At 41.6% G+C, this 18,589-nt stretch overlaps 1 protein-coding gene across 1 annotated transcript; it reads left to right on the top strand.

Moving 5' to 3' along the window:
* Positions 1-338: 338 nt before the first annotated feature.
* On the top strand, positions 339-12,770 carry LOC124001996 (ovarian cancer G-protein coupled receptor 1-like). Its single transcript, XM_046309197.1, has 2 exons — positions 339-638; positions 9,534-12,770. Exon 2 carries the CDS (start codon positions 9,641-9,643, stop codon positions 10,730-10,732), a length of 1,092 nt encoding a protein of 363 aa, XP_046165153.1. The 5' UTR covers positions 339-638; positions 9,534-9,640; the 3' UTR covers positions 10,733-12,770.
* Positions 12,771-18,589: the final 5,819 nt, after the last annotated feature.

An 18,589-nucleotide genomic window follows, 5' to 3' on the forward strand; every position in this document is an offset into this window, starting at 1 on the left:
TTTGTCAACCATTTTTCATCCTAAATATTAAGAATAAGCAAACGTATCTATGCCTTCATTTCACAAAAATATAGACACTTCACTTTGATTTGACACCAAATTTGATATACTCGTATAAACTTGGTGCTCTTTGGTACCTTTACATGAAAATGACCTTATCCTTTAACCATACAGCCACTGCTGAATAAGAGCAAGACCCACCCATACCGTGCAACTGACTCAAGTTTAAATATTACCAGAGGGTCGTTTCTAACATTACTCGCATGAATAGGCACACAGGCGAGGGTTGTAAATGTACCGGGAAGGGGGAAGGAAATTACTCTGATGATATAGTTCAAGAAGATATGCTGACAAAATAAGGCACTAGCGAAACCAGCATTCTTATAATGAAAGTAGGGTTTCTCCGAATCTGTTGGTCTGTGGCGCTGAGCCCTATAAAGCTCGTAACCACCGTGCCCTCCCGTCTCTAACGCCAGATGTGAGCAGTGCCTCTTTCGCGCTACAGCAGCCTTACTTTCGGATTGGTCAGTAACCAAGCGCTTGGTTCTTCAAAGCTACTGAGAGAGTTACTGCGGAGAAACCTAGCGACTCTCACCATCAAAGACCGCGAACAGCCTATTTCAAGGGGCGTGGATAAGGTACAATCATATCTTTAGTATATCGCTAATTATTGGCGTTTGCGGCTTAGTCTACTGTATAGTGCAATATAGCCTGTTCATTGCGGCACTACCAATGCATTTCGAGTTTTTGAATAATGTATAGGCTAAGCCTTGGTGGATCTAATTGGTTTTTAAAAGTATTGTTTGAAATGCACTTATATTTTCTCAGTGCGCTTATTTATCTTTGCAAATAATCCCTAAATGTTGTGCTGTTTGCAAATGTACAATAGGCTTTCCTGTGTTTGGTGTCTGAGGGAAGTAGTCTAGATTATATGTATCCTAAAGTAGCCTGCATTTGTATGTATCCTATTTACACCTTCTAAAAACAGTTATCCTATTGAACATCTTTACAGTAGCTTACTTAATGGGAAGTGCATGGTGCTGTGGTGTGGACCGTAGGTTAGCCAGTGGACAAGAGTTCTGCATGGAGACCAATGCGATTAACAGGTGCAAGATTTTGGAAATGATTTTGCATATTGTTGAGTGAGTAATATCAATAACAGTAATGTCTTTTCTAGCTTAAAAAATAAATAAACATAGGCTACTATCCTCGTTGGGGACATTATTCTAACGTATTTTTTATTCTGGGTGGTATTAGGCTATATATTTTTTTTAATCATTGTCCGATATTGGAGTATGCATTAAATTCTGCTCAACTGGTGGTGGAATAAGTATTGTTTGGGAGTTTAGCACAAGAGTACTACGTAGGTTAAGAAGTCAAACAAAGAGGACAAGAAAATATGCCGATGCATATTGGAGCTTCTCAGTGGGCCAAACCATGTCTTCAGTCTCTCTTAGTGGACCACGCAATGCCCTCCGGTGACAGAAGTTGGGTACCACAGAGCTGCCAGTCTTCATCCCCTGTGGCATTAGTCTATGAATGAATAGCTTGGCTGGCATTGAGTTATGAATTGATTCAGACTTTGTCTCCTACACACACAATCCCCAAATGACTATTTAGAAAGGAAAGTAGAGACTGCTGAAATTAACCAGACATGAAGTGGATCTCAATACTCGTTGGCAACTTACGATAGTACTTCTGTAACAGACTTCAGAACGCACCGTAAACTCACTCCACAGCTTGCTTGAAATGTCACCGATGGAGCTATCGTATTTGGATAACTCGAACGTTGTCAAGGAGGGTGGTAACTTGTGTTAGCAAAGCAGAGGTCCGAAGCAGAGGTCATAGGTTCAAGCGTCGGTGTGCGCCGAATCAGGAGGAAGCAGTGCTCTCTAAGTAAGTAATGTGCGGTCATTTATTTACAGTGGTGCTGTGACCTAGATCTACAGTTGCACTCAGTTCAACTCTGGGGTCACTGTTAAGGAAGTTTGAGGGATGAATGTAGCACATGGGGATGTGTGAAACTTAATCGTCAGCCTGAAGTGCCCTCACCCGCTCCAGCGAATAGCTAGCTTTTCGTGAGACCCAGACTGGTAAGAAGCTTCAGGAGAGCAGTCACTTGTTCTAGCAAGGCAGAGGGCCTGGGTTGGAGCTTCGGTGTTAGAGTCAGGAGGAAGTGGGACTTCCTAAGCAAGCAGCGCGACATCCTTTAAACTTTCAGTAAGATATTAGCTCAAGGTATGATTGTGCTGTGATGTTTGTATTCTGCTGATTTATTGTTCAGTCTTTATTGGTCTGGTGCTGGTAGAGAAAGTTATGGTATGCACTTACAGACTCCTCTTTATGACCATAATGTCAGCCACATCCTGCAGAAAGGACAGGGAATGTTGTTATTGATCTAAAATATTCATACTAGAAATCATCCTAATACAATATCAATCAGTAGCTAATGTCCTCCGTAAACCAATTATGATTTGGTACTGTACTTTTGCCCAATGGGATCACACAACAAAGGACTAATGTGAGTGTACATTATGATTATAATGAGGATGTGGTGGTTATAATGACCAACTTGCTGCCTGGTACACCTGTTGCTCTCTCTGCTTCTCCTCCACGGCTCTGTAATTGCCCCTGATGGGATATATAAATCTGTATTTAATTGAACTGAATAGAACCAGAGAAGGACATAAGCCTGTGGAGCAGGCATGTTCCAATATCCACACCTGCATAACACTTCAAATTAGAATGCATTTACCGGTACATTGCTTTTTTCAAGTGGTATGCTGGTGTGGGTATTGGAAGAACTGTTTTTGGTTCCGGGTAGAACCCTTTTGGGTTCCATGTAGAACCATTTCCACAGATGGCTCTACATGGAACCCAAAATGGTTCTACCTGGAACCAAAAAGGGTTATCCTATGGGGACAGCCGAAGAACCCTTTTGGAAATATTTTTTCTCAGTGTATAGTCTTGCTTGTGACAATACAGAATGACCACATGTTGATGCGTGACTTGAGTTCTCATGGTTTGTGTCTGAAATGGGACCCAATAGGACTCAAAAGTATTGCACTATAGATGGAATAAGGTACTATATAGGAAATATAGTACATTATATAGGGAATAAGGTGCTATTTCAGACACATACATAATTCCATGTCAGACGTGATTAGACTGAATTAGCCCAGATAGGACAGATTTGTTATTCTAGGCTTGTCTTTATTGGAAAGAGATGCTCATTACATGCTAAGGGTCCACTGGGAATTCCAGGACTTGCTGTGAGATGGACCTGCCTGTCAACAACATCATCAGCCTCAGCCTGAGCACCTCTAGGGGTTGGCTGTTCCTCGACTACAGAGATCTGCTGTGTGAAATAGGGGACACAGTTGAAACAAATATTTGATGTGTTCAGCACAACGTAGTTAAGCGTTTTTGCAACCAAATGTGTGTTCTAAATGGTTTCACATTTCCTGCCTACTGAACATGCCCGTGGCTACACATCAGTTTCAGTGGGGATGGTTTATGTCTTTGTGTTGATCCAAATCTCCATCTGCACATGGGCATGTTTAGACAGGTTATATGAGGACAGAAGTTAGCGCAGAGTAACTCATGGACGTGTTCATTTTGGAATAATATCACAGTGTAGGAAGGACCTGAGGCTAATGATGCGTTTTAATATTTCATCACATCATTCTTGAAAAGTAATGTTGATTTGAGACAAACTCCTTGTTCTTCAGCAGCACGTGTTACTACTCCAGGCATGAGTACAGTGCATCTTGGCCAGGGGGGGAACTTTTATCAAATGTTGGTCATGTGACATACACTATCTTGCTGGTCCTGTTTCCATGGTTACCGTGCTGTCCTCCCTCTGTGTTGACTATCTTGTATTTCTGATATAAAGCCACAGTAGTTCCAATTTAGTTTGCCATGGTAAATTGCTTAGGGCTGTTGGCAGACTCACTAATCACCTGGTAGCAAGGCCTGGCCAATCAATACATGTAGTTCAGGCCAGCTAGTAGAGTGCAGACCTCACTGATCTCTGCCTGTGTGATAAAGCAGAGGATCATTTCACATAGAACAGCAAAAGCTCTTGGGAAATCACACCAGCTAGTGTGTGTAATGTATCATGCATTAACAGAGCAATGCCCTGTATTTTAATGCTCACACACTGAATGTTTGAGTGTTGTTACTAGTGTAATAAACTGTTACTACACAGGCATAATATAAGTTTTCATTAGGTTTGTCATTCACGTGTTAATGGTTTACAAAAGAGCATATGGCTTCCCTGAGAAGCTGTGACGTTTTGACTGGGTCTAAGTTATGATGAGATCTTCTCTCTGTCCTGCAGGCGTTTTTGTGGAGGGCTAATCTGAGATAAAGTTGGGCAAACTGTTTGTTCCCTGTACTCTCCTCTGTCCTCCTGAGGTCACTCACAGCAGCACAGAAGAATCACTCCAATTGGAGGTCTGGAGTTATTAAGTAAAGCTTGCAAATAGTTGCATCTGTAACAGGATACTGGTATGCTATTTGTGACCGACCGCCTTGATTCGGTCTTATGTAGCAACATTTTAAATTGTGTTTTTTACATTGGATAAAATCAGAGACTATAAAATGGTATATCATACACTACAGTTGAGGAAGAATGGGGAAAGTATTTTTTGAGAAAATGTCCCTTGAATGCTGTGGTACCTAGTGGAGAGCTCTTCTTTGTCTCCACCAATTCAGCATTGTTCACATCCCCTTAAACCAGCCCCACCCATCTCTTTAAGGACTCACATGTGAGGTCATGTGCTAAACAGTGAGCAGTGTAGTAAAGATTACGACCAAAAGTGGTAAAAGTAGAAGCCTAAAATAAGGTGAACAGAAAGTGTCCAAATATTAGATGACACTTACCCAGACTCTTGCTAAGTGGGTGTGTCTCTACAGCGAAATGGTTACTTGCATACTAGAAATATCAACAATAGATGGTGTCAATTCTAGAGAGAGAGAACAAAATAATATACTGTGTATACAAGAACGATATCAATATCAATGATACTGGTGATGGGGTAGTTACAGTTGAAGTCGGAAGTTTACATACACCTTAGCCCAATTCATTTAAACTCAGTTTTTCACAATCCTGACATTTAATCCTAGTAGAAATGCCCTGTCTTAGGTCAGTCAGGATCACCACTTTATTTTAAGAATGTGAAATGTCAGAACAATAGTAAAGTGAATGATTTATTTAAGCTTTTATTTCTTTCATCACATTCCCAGTGGGTCAGAAGTTTACATACACTCAATTAATATTTGGTAGCATTGCTTTTAAATTGCTTAACTTGGGTCAAATGTTTCGGGTAGCCTTCCACAAGCTTCCCACAATAAGTTGGGGGAATTTTGGCCCATTCCTCCTGACAGAGCTGGTGTAACTGAGTCAGGTTTGTAGGCCTCCTTGCTCACACATGCTTTTTCTGTTCTGCCCACAAGTTTTCTATAGGATTGAGGTCAGAGCTTTGTGATGGCCACTCCAATACCTTGACTTTGTTGTCCTTAAGCCATTTTGCCACAACTTTGAAAGTATGCTTGGGGTCATTGTCCATTTGGAAGACCCATTTGTGACCAAGCTTTAACTTTCTGACGGATGTCTTGAGATATTGCTTCAATATATCCATATCATTTTCCTACCTCATGATGCCATCTATTTTGTGAAGTGCACCAGTCCCTCCTGCTGCAAAGCACCCCCACAACATGATGCTGCCATCCCATGTGCTTCATGGTTGGGATGGTGTTCCTCGGCTTGCAAGTCTCCCCCCCCTTTATTCTCCAAACATAATGATGGTCAAACATTTCAATTTTTGTTTCATCAGACCAGAGGACATTTCTCCAAAAAGTATGATCTTTGTCCCCATGTGCAGTTGCAAACTGTAGTCTGACTTTTTTATGGTGGTTTTGGAGCAGTGGCTTCTTCCTTGCTGAGCGGCCTTTCAGGTTATGTCGATATAGGACTCGTTATACTGTGGATATAGATACTTTTGTACCTGTTTCCGCCAGCATCTTCACAAGGTCCTTTGCTGGTGTTCTGGGATTGATTTGCACTTTTCGCACCAAAGTACATCTCTAGGAGCGGTATGATGGCTGCGTGGTCCCATGGTGTTTATACTTGCGTACTATTGTTTGTACAGATGAACGTGGTACCTTCAGGCATTTATAAATTGCTCCCAAGGATGAACCAGACTTGTGGAGGTCTACAATAATTTTTCTGAGGTCTTGGCTGATTTCTTTCGATTTCCCCATGATGTCACGCAAACAGGCACTGAGTTTGAAGGTAGGCCTTGAAATACATCCACAGGTACACCTTCTAAAGCCATGACATACTTTTCTGGAACTTTACATGACAACTTAGTGTATGTAAACTTCTGACCCACTGGAATTGTGATAGAGTGAAATAATCTGTCTGCAAACAATAGTTGGAAACATTACTCGTGTCATGCACAAAGTAGGTGTCCTAACCGACTTGCCAAAACTATAGTTTGTTAACAATACATTCGTGGAGTGGTTGAAAATGACTCCAACCTAAGTGTATGTAAACTTCCGACTTCAACTGTAAGCTGTATGCATACAATAAGGGGTAAAGTGGCAGAGCAGCAGGATGAAGAAATAAATAGTAGCAGCAACATATGGTGTGTGTTAGGAGAGAGTAATGTGAATAGAGGCACTGCAGATAGTGCTGATGACTGAACTCACCGCCAGTGATGAACTGGTCTGTCCGAACCACGCATGAACAAGGGAATCTATTCGGAGAGCCTGTTTCTGTCCTGCCTCTTGACTTTGGTGTAGGTCACCTGATGTCCGTAGTCTTTTCGTCGCAAAGCTCCCTGATCTTCTCAAAAATAGACGTTTGTCTAGCTGTGTCCAGCCCAAGTGGTGCTTGTACAGGCAGACCATCTATGGGAGGAAGAATGTCAGCGTTGCTCAGCAGTTGAAACCTGGTCCCGACTGAGTCCGAATGCTCCTTGGCGACCACACCAGGCTCTCCAGTGCATCTTCCTTTGACCTTTATTTAACTAGGCAAGTCAGTTAAGAACAAATTCTTATTTTCAGTGACGGCCGAGGAACAGTGGGTTAACTGCCTGTTCAGGGGCAGAACGACAGATTTGTACCTTGTCAGCAACCCTTCGGTTACTAGTCCAACGCTCTAACCACTAGGCTACCCTGCAGCCCCATATCTGCATCTAAGCTGTAAAACAGGATTGAAAACAAAACAAATTGAAAATACATTACAACCTTGCATGACATCAATTCACATCCCAAGTTTAGATAACAGGAATAACCTCATGCAATGAAAATGATATTCACCTGAAGTGCTGGGAATGCTTGATCTGTGGCAGCAGCCTGAAGTACGGAGTCAGGTGTTGTTGCCAGCCATAGCTTTCCACCAGCACGGTACCATCCTCCAGTCCAACCAGCTGTGGGATGTTGACCCCTGTCACAGTGCTGTCCTTCACTACACCAGCAATCTCAGGCAAAAGTGTTCACTCTGGTCTTTCTAGAAATGTATAATATCTGAAACTATAGCTAGACTGTATCATAACCGGCCATGATTGGGAGTCCCATAGGGTGGTGCACAATTGGCCCAGCGTCGTCCGGGTTAGGGTTTGGCTGGGGTAGGACGTCATTGTAAATAAGAATTTGTTCTTAACTAAAATGATGAAATAAAAATGAACACTTCGCGGCAGACCCCTTTCTTTAAATAAGACGTCGTTTGAGTTTAGTTTGTACAGCTTACTTGGTCCGTTGTGTCAAGTCACCCTGGTTCACACTGACCGTGTGCAAATGGCATAAGAATCGTCCTCCTGAAAGTAGTCCATCACAACTCTCTCCCACTGACCTTTGTCGATAGCGCCTGATACATTCAGGGGATCAATGTTATTGGGAGCAGTAGCAACACATTTGCAGTTCTCCATGGCTAACGTTATATCTTTAGAAAAAACTGCAGTAGAAAGAATTGCACATAGCGAGCAGCTCATTTTATAGACAGAAGATGCTACACAGCAGACCAATCTGAAACTCATCTCTCAGGATGTCCAGCCCATTCATCATCTCAACCAATCACGGCTAGCGGGAAGATTCCTGTCTTTTTTTCTGTGGCTAAACCAACCAGGCTTGTAATTGAAGTGTTTTCGTATTTACACATGACATACACCTTTGTTATTAAGGCACATGGTTAAATAAAACACGAAAGCTCAAATGTTTCCTGAAACTAGTCACATTTTAGGATGTGAGTAGCTATCTCAGATTGTCCCAGTCTGCTGCTAAAGCCTTGTTCTTAGTCCGTGCATTATTATATTACTCTGTCAAAGGACTCTCATTTTATCATTTTGATTTCAGGAACACAATGACAAAACATAAATCCTCGTGACATTTTGTTGTTTCTTCTTCCAGACACTACGGTGTCCCCATACCGGGACGGTTGTTGCTCACGTGCGCTAATGTGACTATAATAACGTTGTAAGTAACAGCAAACTTTCCAGGACATACACATGTCTTTATATGGGCAGAAAGCTTAGATTCTTGTTAATCTAACTGCACTGTCCAATTTACAGTAGCTATTACAGTGGAAAAATACCATGCTATTGTTTAAGGAGAGTGCACAACAACAAAACACTTTTACCACGGCAACTGGTTTGATATATTCACCTCTGAAGGTAAATAATGTACTTACATTCAGTAATCTTGCTCTGATTTGTCACCCTGAGGGTCCCAGAGATGAAACGTAGCATAGTTTGATAAAATCATTTTTTTATAATTCAAATGTAGGAACAGGGTTCTACAGTTTAAACACATGCTGTCTCTGGGTCCGCACCCACACCGCCCGGCCATCTAGATGTGTGAAAGTTCATGTATAAGCTAATGATCCATCATGTATCACATTCCTGGGAGTGTATAAGCTTTGTATTACCATATAATTTTTGTATGTTTCTGTAGTTATGTACTTGAAAATGTATCAATTGACCAGTTCGGCACATTTGGGCAGACATAATACAAAATACTGTGCAGTATTGCAATGCTTCACTGGGTCAGTCTGAAACTTTGCACATGCACTGCTGCCATCTAATGGACAAAATCTGAATTGCTCCTAAACCCCTATATTACATTATGGCCTTTCTCTTGCATTTTAAAGATGATGGAATTTTTTTATTTATAGAAAATGCATGGGTTTTTTGTATTTTTTTGTATCATATTTTACCAGATCTAATGTGTTACATTCTCCTACATTCACTTCACATTTCCACAAACTTCAACGTGTTTCCTTTCAAATGGTATCAAGAATATGCATATCCTTACTTTCTGTCCTGAGCTACAGGCAGTTAGTCATTTTGGGTGAAAATTGAAAAAAAATGTCAGATTGTCCCAGTCTGCTGCTAAAGCCTTGTTCTTAGTCCGTGCATTATTATATTACTCTATCAAAGGACTCTCATTGTATCATTTTCATTTCAGGAACTCAATGACAAAACAAAAATCCTTTCCTCGTGACATTTTGTTGTTTCTTCTTCTTCCAGAGCTGAGTGAGTGGAATGGATACTGGGACTGTCGTTGTTTTGAGTCAAACTCACTGTGCTGAGCCCCACAGCCTGGTACTGTGTGGGTGCTAACAGAGGAACAAAGCATGTGGACCACGTCTGCTATGACAGTCAACATGTCTGAGGCTGAGCCAGACCACATTAACTGCACCATCAGCCATGAGATCCACCAGTACCTGTTCTCTGTGGCCTACATCCTGGTTCTTTTGATTGGCGTTCCCACCAACGCCTACTCCCTCTACCATGCCTGGCTTCAGCTGAGAGACAAGAACGAACTGGGGATCTACCTGCTCAACCTGACCGTGTCAGACCTCCTCTACCTGGCCTCTCTGCCTCTCTGGCTGCAATACATCTTCCAGGGAGATGACTGGAGACAAACTGAGTGGCTTTGCCAGCTGTGTGGCTTCCTGCTCTATGAAAACATTTATGTTAGTATCGGATTCTTATGTTGTATCTCTATAGACCGTTACCTGGCCGTAGTGTACCCATTCCGCTTCACAGCTTTTCGAAGTATGCGGGCAGCCACGTTGGCCAGCGCCTTCATCTGGCTGAAAGAGATTGCTGTGGGTGTTGTCTTTTTCAGACACAAGGAGCTAAGCAGGGACAGCACCAACCAATCGGTGTGCTTTGAGCACTACCCCATGCAGCCGTGGGAGTACCCAATCAACTACTACCGTTTCGCCATTGGCTTCCTGTTCCCACTAGGCATCCTGTCCGTGTCGTATCTCCGCGTCCTGCGGGCGGTCGGAAAAAGCGTAGGCACGCAAAGCACCCAGAAAACGCGCATTAAGAACCTGGTGACCAGCACCATTGTCATTTTCCTGGTGTGTTTCTCTCCATACCACGTGTTCCTGCTGGTGCGTACCATCTTAGAAAGAGACTGCCCCTTCATAATCAACATCTTCAACTACTACCACGTCTCCCTGCTGCTCACCAGCTTCAACTGCGTGGCCGACCCAGCGCTGTACTGTTTCGTCAGTGAGAGGGCCCAGCAGGGGATCCAACAAGCCCAGGAGGCCTGTAGGCAGGCCCTCTGCTGCTGCTGCCACAGGGGACAGCACAGCCCCGTCACAGCCACAGGTACAGACTCCGAGGTGGCCACCTGCAACGAGAACAGAAAAGTCTCAGTCACACTGTTGACGTCTAGTAGTAATATTAATAATACATGGGTTTTATGAAGCTCTTTTGAAGGACCTAAAGACACTTGAATAGTAGACTAGGAGCTAGGGTCGTAGTTGGATGAGAGAGAAGGTCGGGGAAAGAATACATACAGTGACGGGACATTGGACATGAGACATTGGACAATGTGAAGTTCATCGGAGCCCATCAAATTTGCTGTCAAATGAAATATAAGAGTCTATATTTTTGAGAAATGAACTTATATATACATTTTTCAACCATTTCCAATGCAAAAACATGTGGAATAAGCAAAGGCTTTGATTTCTGTTCATCCAGATAGAAAAGGGGTCTTATAAAACATCTACCAGAAAAAGTCTTAAAGTCATTAGAAATACATCAAAACCCAGTAATGTTGAAGTAAAGACCCTTCCAAGTAATATCTATATATTTATATTTAGTTTTGCAGAAATGTTTTGGCATCTGTAAGTTTAAGGAATATTGCCTAGTGTCTTGTCATTCTCTTACCAGAAACATATCTTTAAGATATCTTCTAATTTCTCTCCCTCATGAGGAGGGAGGATAATGAAAGTTCACATAAGTAGCAATTAAAGGTAGACCTACCGATTTGAGTGTTTTTACTGATAACAATTTGGTTTATGATTTATTAAGTGATTTAAAACGTGTCATTTTGTTACCAAATTGGTAACGGAATGACTTCTCCAGTTGAAATCCCTTCTCCTGGTTCTTATTGTCACCTAGCCATGACTCTCATGAGCCCTCTCTATTTCCATTTACTGTAACCAGCCCTCTCACCCACTGAGCACCGACGGACACCGCACGTCCATGGACGTGGACAAGTAGTTTACATTTTGTCAGTCCAAATCTAAACCAATCATAGATGTCTGTTTCTACTGTACTGTACTGACCTTTACTATGCTGAACTATACTGTGCTGTACTGACATTTACTTTTCTGAACTGTACTGTACTGTACTGACCTTTACTGTACTCTGCTCTATTGTGCTTCATTTTGGTGCTGTACTTTGTTGTGAAACAATGACGTCTATGATTGGTACAGATTTGGTCCGAACCGGACCAACCAAATTTAATAGCCATCGTGTAGAATAATGCATTACATTTGTTCTACCTTTGTGTACCTTTTCAGGATATATCACAATGAGGAGAAGGACATTCATAATTATGCACTTCTGTATAGTACAGATCATGGTCTCATAACGTGACCATCTGTTTCCGGGTGTTAATCCACTTCACTTACTGTTATGTAGTTCAATAACCAAAGTAGATTTTTCTTTTCAAACTCAAGTTGTCAAATCATAGCTGACACCGATTCTTTCTGCAAACATCTTTGAATCTTAATTTGGAGTAAAACGTGGTCCAAAATAACTGAGGGAGATTATATTGGCATTCTGTTACCAAACTTTACATCTGTACTGTTCTTCGAGTCAATGTCTTTGTCAAATATTCAGTGGAAATTGTTAAAAGTAGTCCTTGTGCATAGAGCTGTATGCTTTGTTGAACTTTGCAATCAATGGTTTTTGTCTGGCATACAGTCTGTGTCATTCTGTTACAGTGGCCTTGGACATATGACATAGTAAAAGTGTTATAATTAAGGTAGTAACATATGAATATGATGCTTTTTGTTTTTAAAAAGAATGTTTTATACTTTCTTTATTAACACGTGCAGGGCACTTGCACAGGTGATGCTGCCTTGTGTATAAGCCTGAGTTGAAAACTATCGTCAATACCAAGTTCTTTCTGCAACATTGTCAGGTTTTAATCTTTCATCACATTATGTAATATTCATTGTGTGTTTTTGGTTTTGAGAGTGACTCTGAATTCATACGACATATCAGCACAGATACGACATATCAACACAGATACGACATATCAACACAGATACGACAAATCAACACAGATACGACATATCAACACAGATACGACATATCAACACAGATACGACATATCAGCACAGATACGACATATCAGCACAGATACGACATATCAGCACAGATACGACATATCAGCACAGATACGACATATCAGCACAGATACGACATATCAACACAGATACGACATATCAACACAGACATATCAACACAGATACGACATATCAACACAGATCAGCACAGATACGACATATCAACACAGATACGACATATCAACACAGATACGACATATCAGCACAGATACGACATATCAGCACAGATACGACATATCAACACAGATACGACATATCAGCACAGATACGACATATCAGCACAGATACGACATATCAGCACAGATACGACATATCAGCACAGATCAACACAGACGACATATCAGCACAGATACGACATATCAGCACAGATACGACATATCAGCACAGATACGACATATCAACACAGATACGACATATCAACACAGATACGACATATCAACACAGATACGACATATCAACACAGATACGACATATCAGCACAGATACGACATATCAGCACAGATACGACATATCAGCACAGATACGACATATCAACACAGATACGACATATCAACACAGATACGACATATCAACACAGATACGACATATCAACATAGCCTCTTGACCAAACTTATCTCTATTTCCTGATTGTTTCTTTTTAAGTACACTGAACAAAAATATATAAAGTGTTGATTTCATGACCTGAAATAAAATATCCCAGAGATGTTTCATACACACAATAGCTTATTTCTCTTAAATGTTGTGCACACATTTGTTTACATCCCTGTTGGTGAGCAGTTCTCCTTTGCCAAGATAATAATCCACCTGGCAGGTGTGGCATATCAAGAAGCTGATTAAACAGCATGATCATTACACCTTGTGCTGGGGACAATAAAAAGTCACTCTAAAATGTGCAGTTTTGTCACACAACCCAATGCCACAGATGTCTCAAGTTTTGAGGGAGCGTGCACTTGGCATGCTGACTGCAGGAATGTCAACCAGAGCTGTCATTTTAGAGAATTTGGCAGTACTTCCAACCGGCCTCACAACTGCAGACCACGTGTAACCATGCCAGTCCAGGATCTCCAGTACCGGCTTCTTCACCTGCGGTGTTGTCTGAGACCAGCCACTCGGACAGTTGATGAAACTGTGGCTTTGCACAACCAAAGAATTTCTGCACAAACTGTCAGAAACCATCTCAGGGCAGCTCATCTGTGTGCTCTGCGTCCTCACTAGGGTCTTGACCTGACTGCAGTTCTGCGTCGTAATCGACTTCACTAACACGCTGGAGAAGTTTGCTCTTCACGGATGACTCCCAGTTTCAACTGTACCGGGCACATGGCAGACAGCGTTTATGGCGTTGTATGGGTGAACGGTTTGCTGATGTCAACGTTGTGAACAGAGTTCCCCACGGTGGCAGTGGGGTTATGATCTGGGCAGGCATAAGCTACGAGCAACGAACACAATTGTATTTTATCGATGGCAATTTAAATGCACAGAGATACCGTGACGAGATCCTGAGGCCCATTGTCGTGCCATTCATCCGCCGCCATCACCTCATGTTTCAGCATGGCAATGCACGGCACCATGTCGCAAGGATCTATACACAATTCCTGGAGTTGTGAAAATGTCCCAGTCCTTCCATGGCCTGCATACTCACCACAAGTCACCGATTTGAGTCACCGATGTTTGGGATGCTCTGGGTCGACGTGTACGACAGTTTTTCTGATCCACACCCCTACCTTGTTCTCTTTAAGGTATTTGTGACCAACACATGCGTATCTGTATTCCCAGTCATTTAAAGATTAGGGCCAATTTAATTTATTTCAATTGACTGAATTCCTTATACATAATGTAACTCAGTAAAATGTTTGAAATTGTTGCATGTTTAGTTTATGTTCAATGTACAAGTAGTCATTATCTTAATAGGTCCTCTGGTATTCTTGCTGCTCAATATATGTGAATTGCTTCCAGTTTCAGGGGTATGTAAGGATTCCTCAGCTCAGATTCATAACTGAAGGTGTGTGGAGAGAATAGGCATACTGTATATACATACATCATTGGTTGAGAGCCTTCAGGGAAGCATCAGCACCGGGTCAAGCTCAGTAGTAACCCAGAGGTCTTGACTTACTTGACTTCTGTGTTTAGCATAAGTTGTTCACAGTGTTCTCTACTGCACTCTCTTTCCCCAGGGGTTTTGCCCCGCCCATCTTAAGGATGTCTCAGTTGGAACTGTCCCATGATGCCCCCCATCCCTTCTCCCGTTCCCATGTCTTCCCAGGCCATGTCCTGGCCACACAGCCTGAGTATTTCCAGGTTAAACGAACCACGTGGGAACTAACGTATCTGACCTTTCACACTGCACAGATTATTTTCTGCTGCATGTTTTCCCTCCTTACATTAGGAGTTTGGTTTTAAAGTACCACATCTCCCCAGAACAGAGAGAGAGAGAGAGAGAGAGAGAGAGCGAGAAATAGGCTTTTCTTATTGTGAATTATGCAGTTGTAAATCAATGAAAGATGGACTGGTTGTTCTAAACGGTCAAACATTGAGACATTCAGAGTTCATAAATCAAAGTATTTCAAAGCAGAACAAGAACCCAGGGGTCAATCAATTCACACCGAAGGAGCCAGTGTAACAATACTGTTGACTCTTTATATAACATTTCACAGGGGCTCTAATGGGATCAAATGTAATTTGTTTAAATGTTTTATGTTTAACCACATCATGAAAATATGAACATAAATCTGTAGAGCAAGTACTGTAACCAATTCATTGGTTTAATGTTATTTTCTCTTGCTGTTTGGGAGATTTGCTTTGTGACCCTGCAGTCATGCCTGACGTTAGCAGTGCCACGCTGTACTCAGTGATGCATGAAATGCCTTCTCGCTGCGTGTTTTTCTTCTTCTGCTGAAGTTATGACCTCTTGCTGTTTCCTTTCATATCAGTTTGGTCTAATCGGAAATGTTTTCTTCACATCTGTCTCATATATCCGGCAATACCTCTGGTAACCCGGCACATAGGGGTTAGCTCGACAAGGTGAAGGAAGTAGAGACGCTGTTGCACCCTCTTGCCAAGGGTGGTGATGGTGTTGGTTCATGACAATGTGGACACCGAGGAACTCTCTGAAAAAGTCCCATTGATGTGGATCGGGGCATGTTCCCTCCAATGCTTCCTGAAGTCAACAATCAACTTTGTTTTCTGACGATGAGGGAGAGGTTGTTGTCATGATGCCACAATGCCAGTTCACTTACCTCCTCACTATAGGCTGACTTGTCGTGGTTGGTTATCAGGCCTACAATCGTGGTGTCGTCAGCAAACTTGATGGAGTTGGTGTCGTGCAAAGCCACGCAGTCGTGGGATGAACGGGGAGTACTGATGACACACTGCTGCGTTGAGTCAGTGTGGATGAGGTGTTGTTGCCAATCCTCACAGCTTGCGGTCTGCCTGTCAGGAAGTCCAGGATCCAGTTGCAGAGGGTGTCCAGACTCAGGGCTCTGAGCTTGGTGTCGAGCTTGGAGGGAACAATAGTGTTGATTGCTGAACTGCAGTCAATGAACAGCATTCTCACATAGGTGTTCCTCGTGTCCAGATGTGTTATGGCTGTGTGAATAGTGATAGAAATGGCATCTTCAGTGGATATGTTGTGGCTGTAGGCAAGTTGGAGTGGGTCCAGTGTGCCTGGCATGCGGGCCTTGATATGGGTCATGACCAGCCTCCCGAAGCACTTCAGGATCACATAGGTGAGCACGATGGGACAATAGTCATTTGCTCATGTCACGTAGTTATTTTTGGGCACTGGGACGATGGGGGTCTCCTTAAAGCATGTAGGGACTACAGCCTAGGACAGGAACAGGTAAATGATTTCAGAGAAGACGCCCGCTAGCTGGTCAGCACACACTCTGAGTACACAGCCTGGGAGACCATCTGGGCCGGCTGCTTTGTGAGTGTTTACTCTATTGAGAGTTTTCCTCACGTCAGGCTCAGAGAGCAAAAGCACCTGGTGGGCAATAGGTTCAGTACGCATCACTGTATTTTGTATCAGAACGTAGGCTTGCACTCTTTGAAGTATTGTAGATTGATGCATTGCACTCTTTGTTTATAAATCCCTCCTGCATAAGCTTCCACCGTCCCTTACTTCATTGTTAACAGATGTACGAGATGCCAGACCCTGTCTCATGGATGGTTAACTCTGGAGATCCCTTCAGTTGGGTTGATCTGCTTTTAGTTTTTATGGAAGAACTTAAGTATTTTTACCTAAGTTCTACTTGACTTGTTTTTGGGGATATCTGTACTTTACTATTTATATTTTTAACAACTTTTACTTTTACTCCACTATATTCCTAAAGACAATTTGACTCAAAGACCGATAAGGGCCATCAGAATAGATTGTCTTCCAACATTTTGGAAAACCATATAATACCAAATTCAGTATGTAGGCCCATGCTACATATCTTAACTTAGTTTGAGAAAAGCTAAAGGATTTGTTGAGAGATGGCTGAGTTAGTGATAAAGCAGGAAATCAGATGTTATGTGTCCATTTAAATCCTTTGTGAATCCACATCACAATGGCATAACAGCTTGAAACTGTTTAGGGTTACCGAAGACATTAAGTTTGTGTTGACATCTTAAAAAATAAGGAAACTATTAATAGTTGACTTTTGACGATGTAACGCTAATAGTTCACTCTGAATTTAATCTTTGTCAATAGTCCCTAAAGAGTTTGAGAAAATAACATTGATGCATTCAAAGATGCTAAAAATACTAAAGAAATCTTCTTCTCATGAACCATAGGACCAAATGACACCACATTTGGAATGTAGGCCTATCGTATGTCTTAACTTAGCTAAGGAATTGGTCAGATTTTACGTGTCCATTTTAAACCACTGTAAATCCACTCTGATCTTGTCCTTTCTGTCATCCTGTGAACCCCATTCATTGCTGCTTCCAGCTATATTTTATGACTGTGTTTTGCTTTTCATGTATTGTTGTGTATTATAACATGCATTTTAATGTGTGTGTGTGTGGATGTGTTGTTTATGTGTATGTTGTATTTTGATGTGTATTGTTGTACTAAACAGGACTCATCTGGAAAAGAGTCCTTGGTCTCAGCATTGACTCCCTGTCAAAATAAAGTGGGAAAACATTTGTCATGATGGTTGATGTATGGAGTTGTGTGGATTCCTCTGTAGAGTTGTTCTCTGGAAGAAAGGGCTTTCATGTCATTTTATCTTATTCAGATCTAGGGTTACAAAAGATGGGTATATCACTTGAAACTTACTTAACTTGAAACTTAAGTTTACTAGTATAATACCCAAATGTTTGACTTTTTTAAGGATTTAAGACATCTAGTGGCCCTTTTGGGTACTTCAGATTTTTACAGGTGTCTAGAATTATCTCTGTCCCTCTGTGTGGCCTTATCACATGTAAAATGCATTAAATAGTTCAATAAGATTTTCCAAAAAACAAAACAATGTTAAATATAAACCATCAACTTAGTGAATACCGTTGTTTGGTATTAGGGTTTCAGCATGAAATATCTATATTTTACACACTTGTTTATTTTACGATGTCAGTATATATTTGTTGTCAATGTTTTGGAGTCAAACAGGTAGCAGTTTCGAAAAACATAAATAGTTGGAAAAGTTGCAGAGTTAATTGAAAATAATGCCGTTGTTGATTACAAAAACAAGTTGAATCAACTTTGTTTCCATGTAATTTCAACCCCAAAATACTTCTGGACTTGCCAAAAGCTATCAAAATAAGCTAATTTTGTATTTTTTTTTCACCCAACTTTTAACCTAAATCCAATGATAGGGTTACATTTTTGGTCGATTCCACGTTGCATGCACGTTAGTTGACATCTCAACCAAATGTAAATCAAAACTAAACTTTGAACTGACGTCTGTGCCCAGTGGGGAGATTTTTTATTAGTTAGGC

This window comes from Oncorhynchus gorbuscha, linkage group LG17, assembly GCF_021184085.1.
Source record: "Oncorhynchus gorbuscha isolate QuinsamMale2020 ecotype Even-year linkage group LG17, OgorEven_v1.0, whole genome shotgun sequence".
Lineage (NCBI taxonomy): Eukaryota > Metazoa > Chordata > Actinopteri > Salmoniformes > Salmonidae > Oncorhynchus > Oncorhynchus gorbuscha.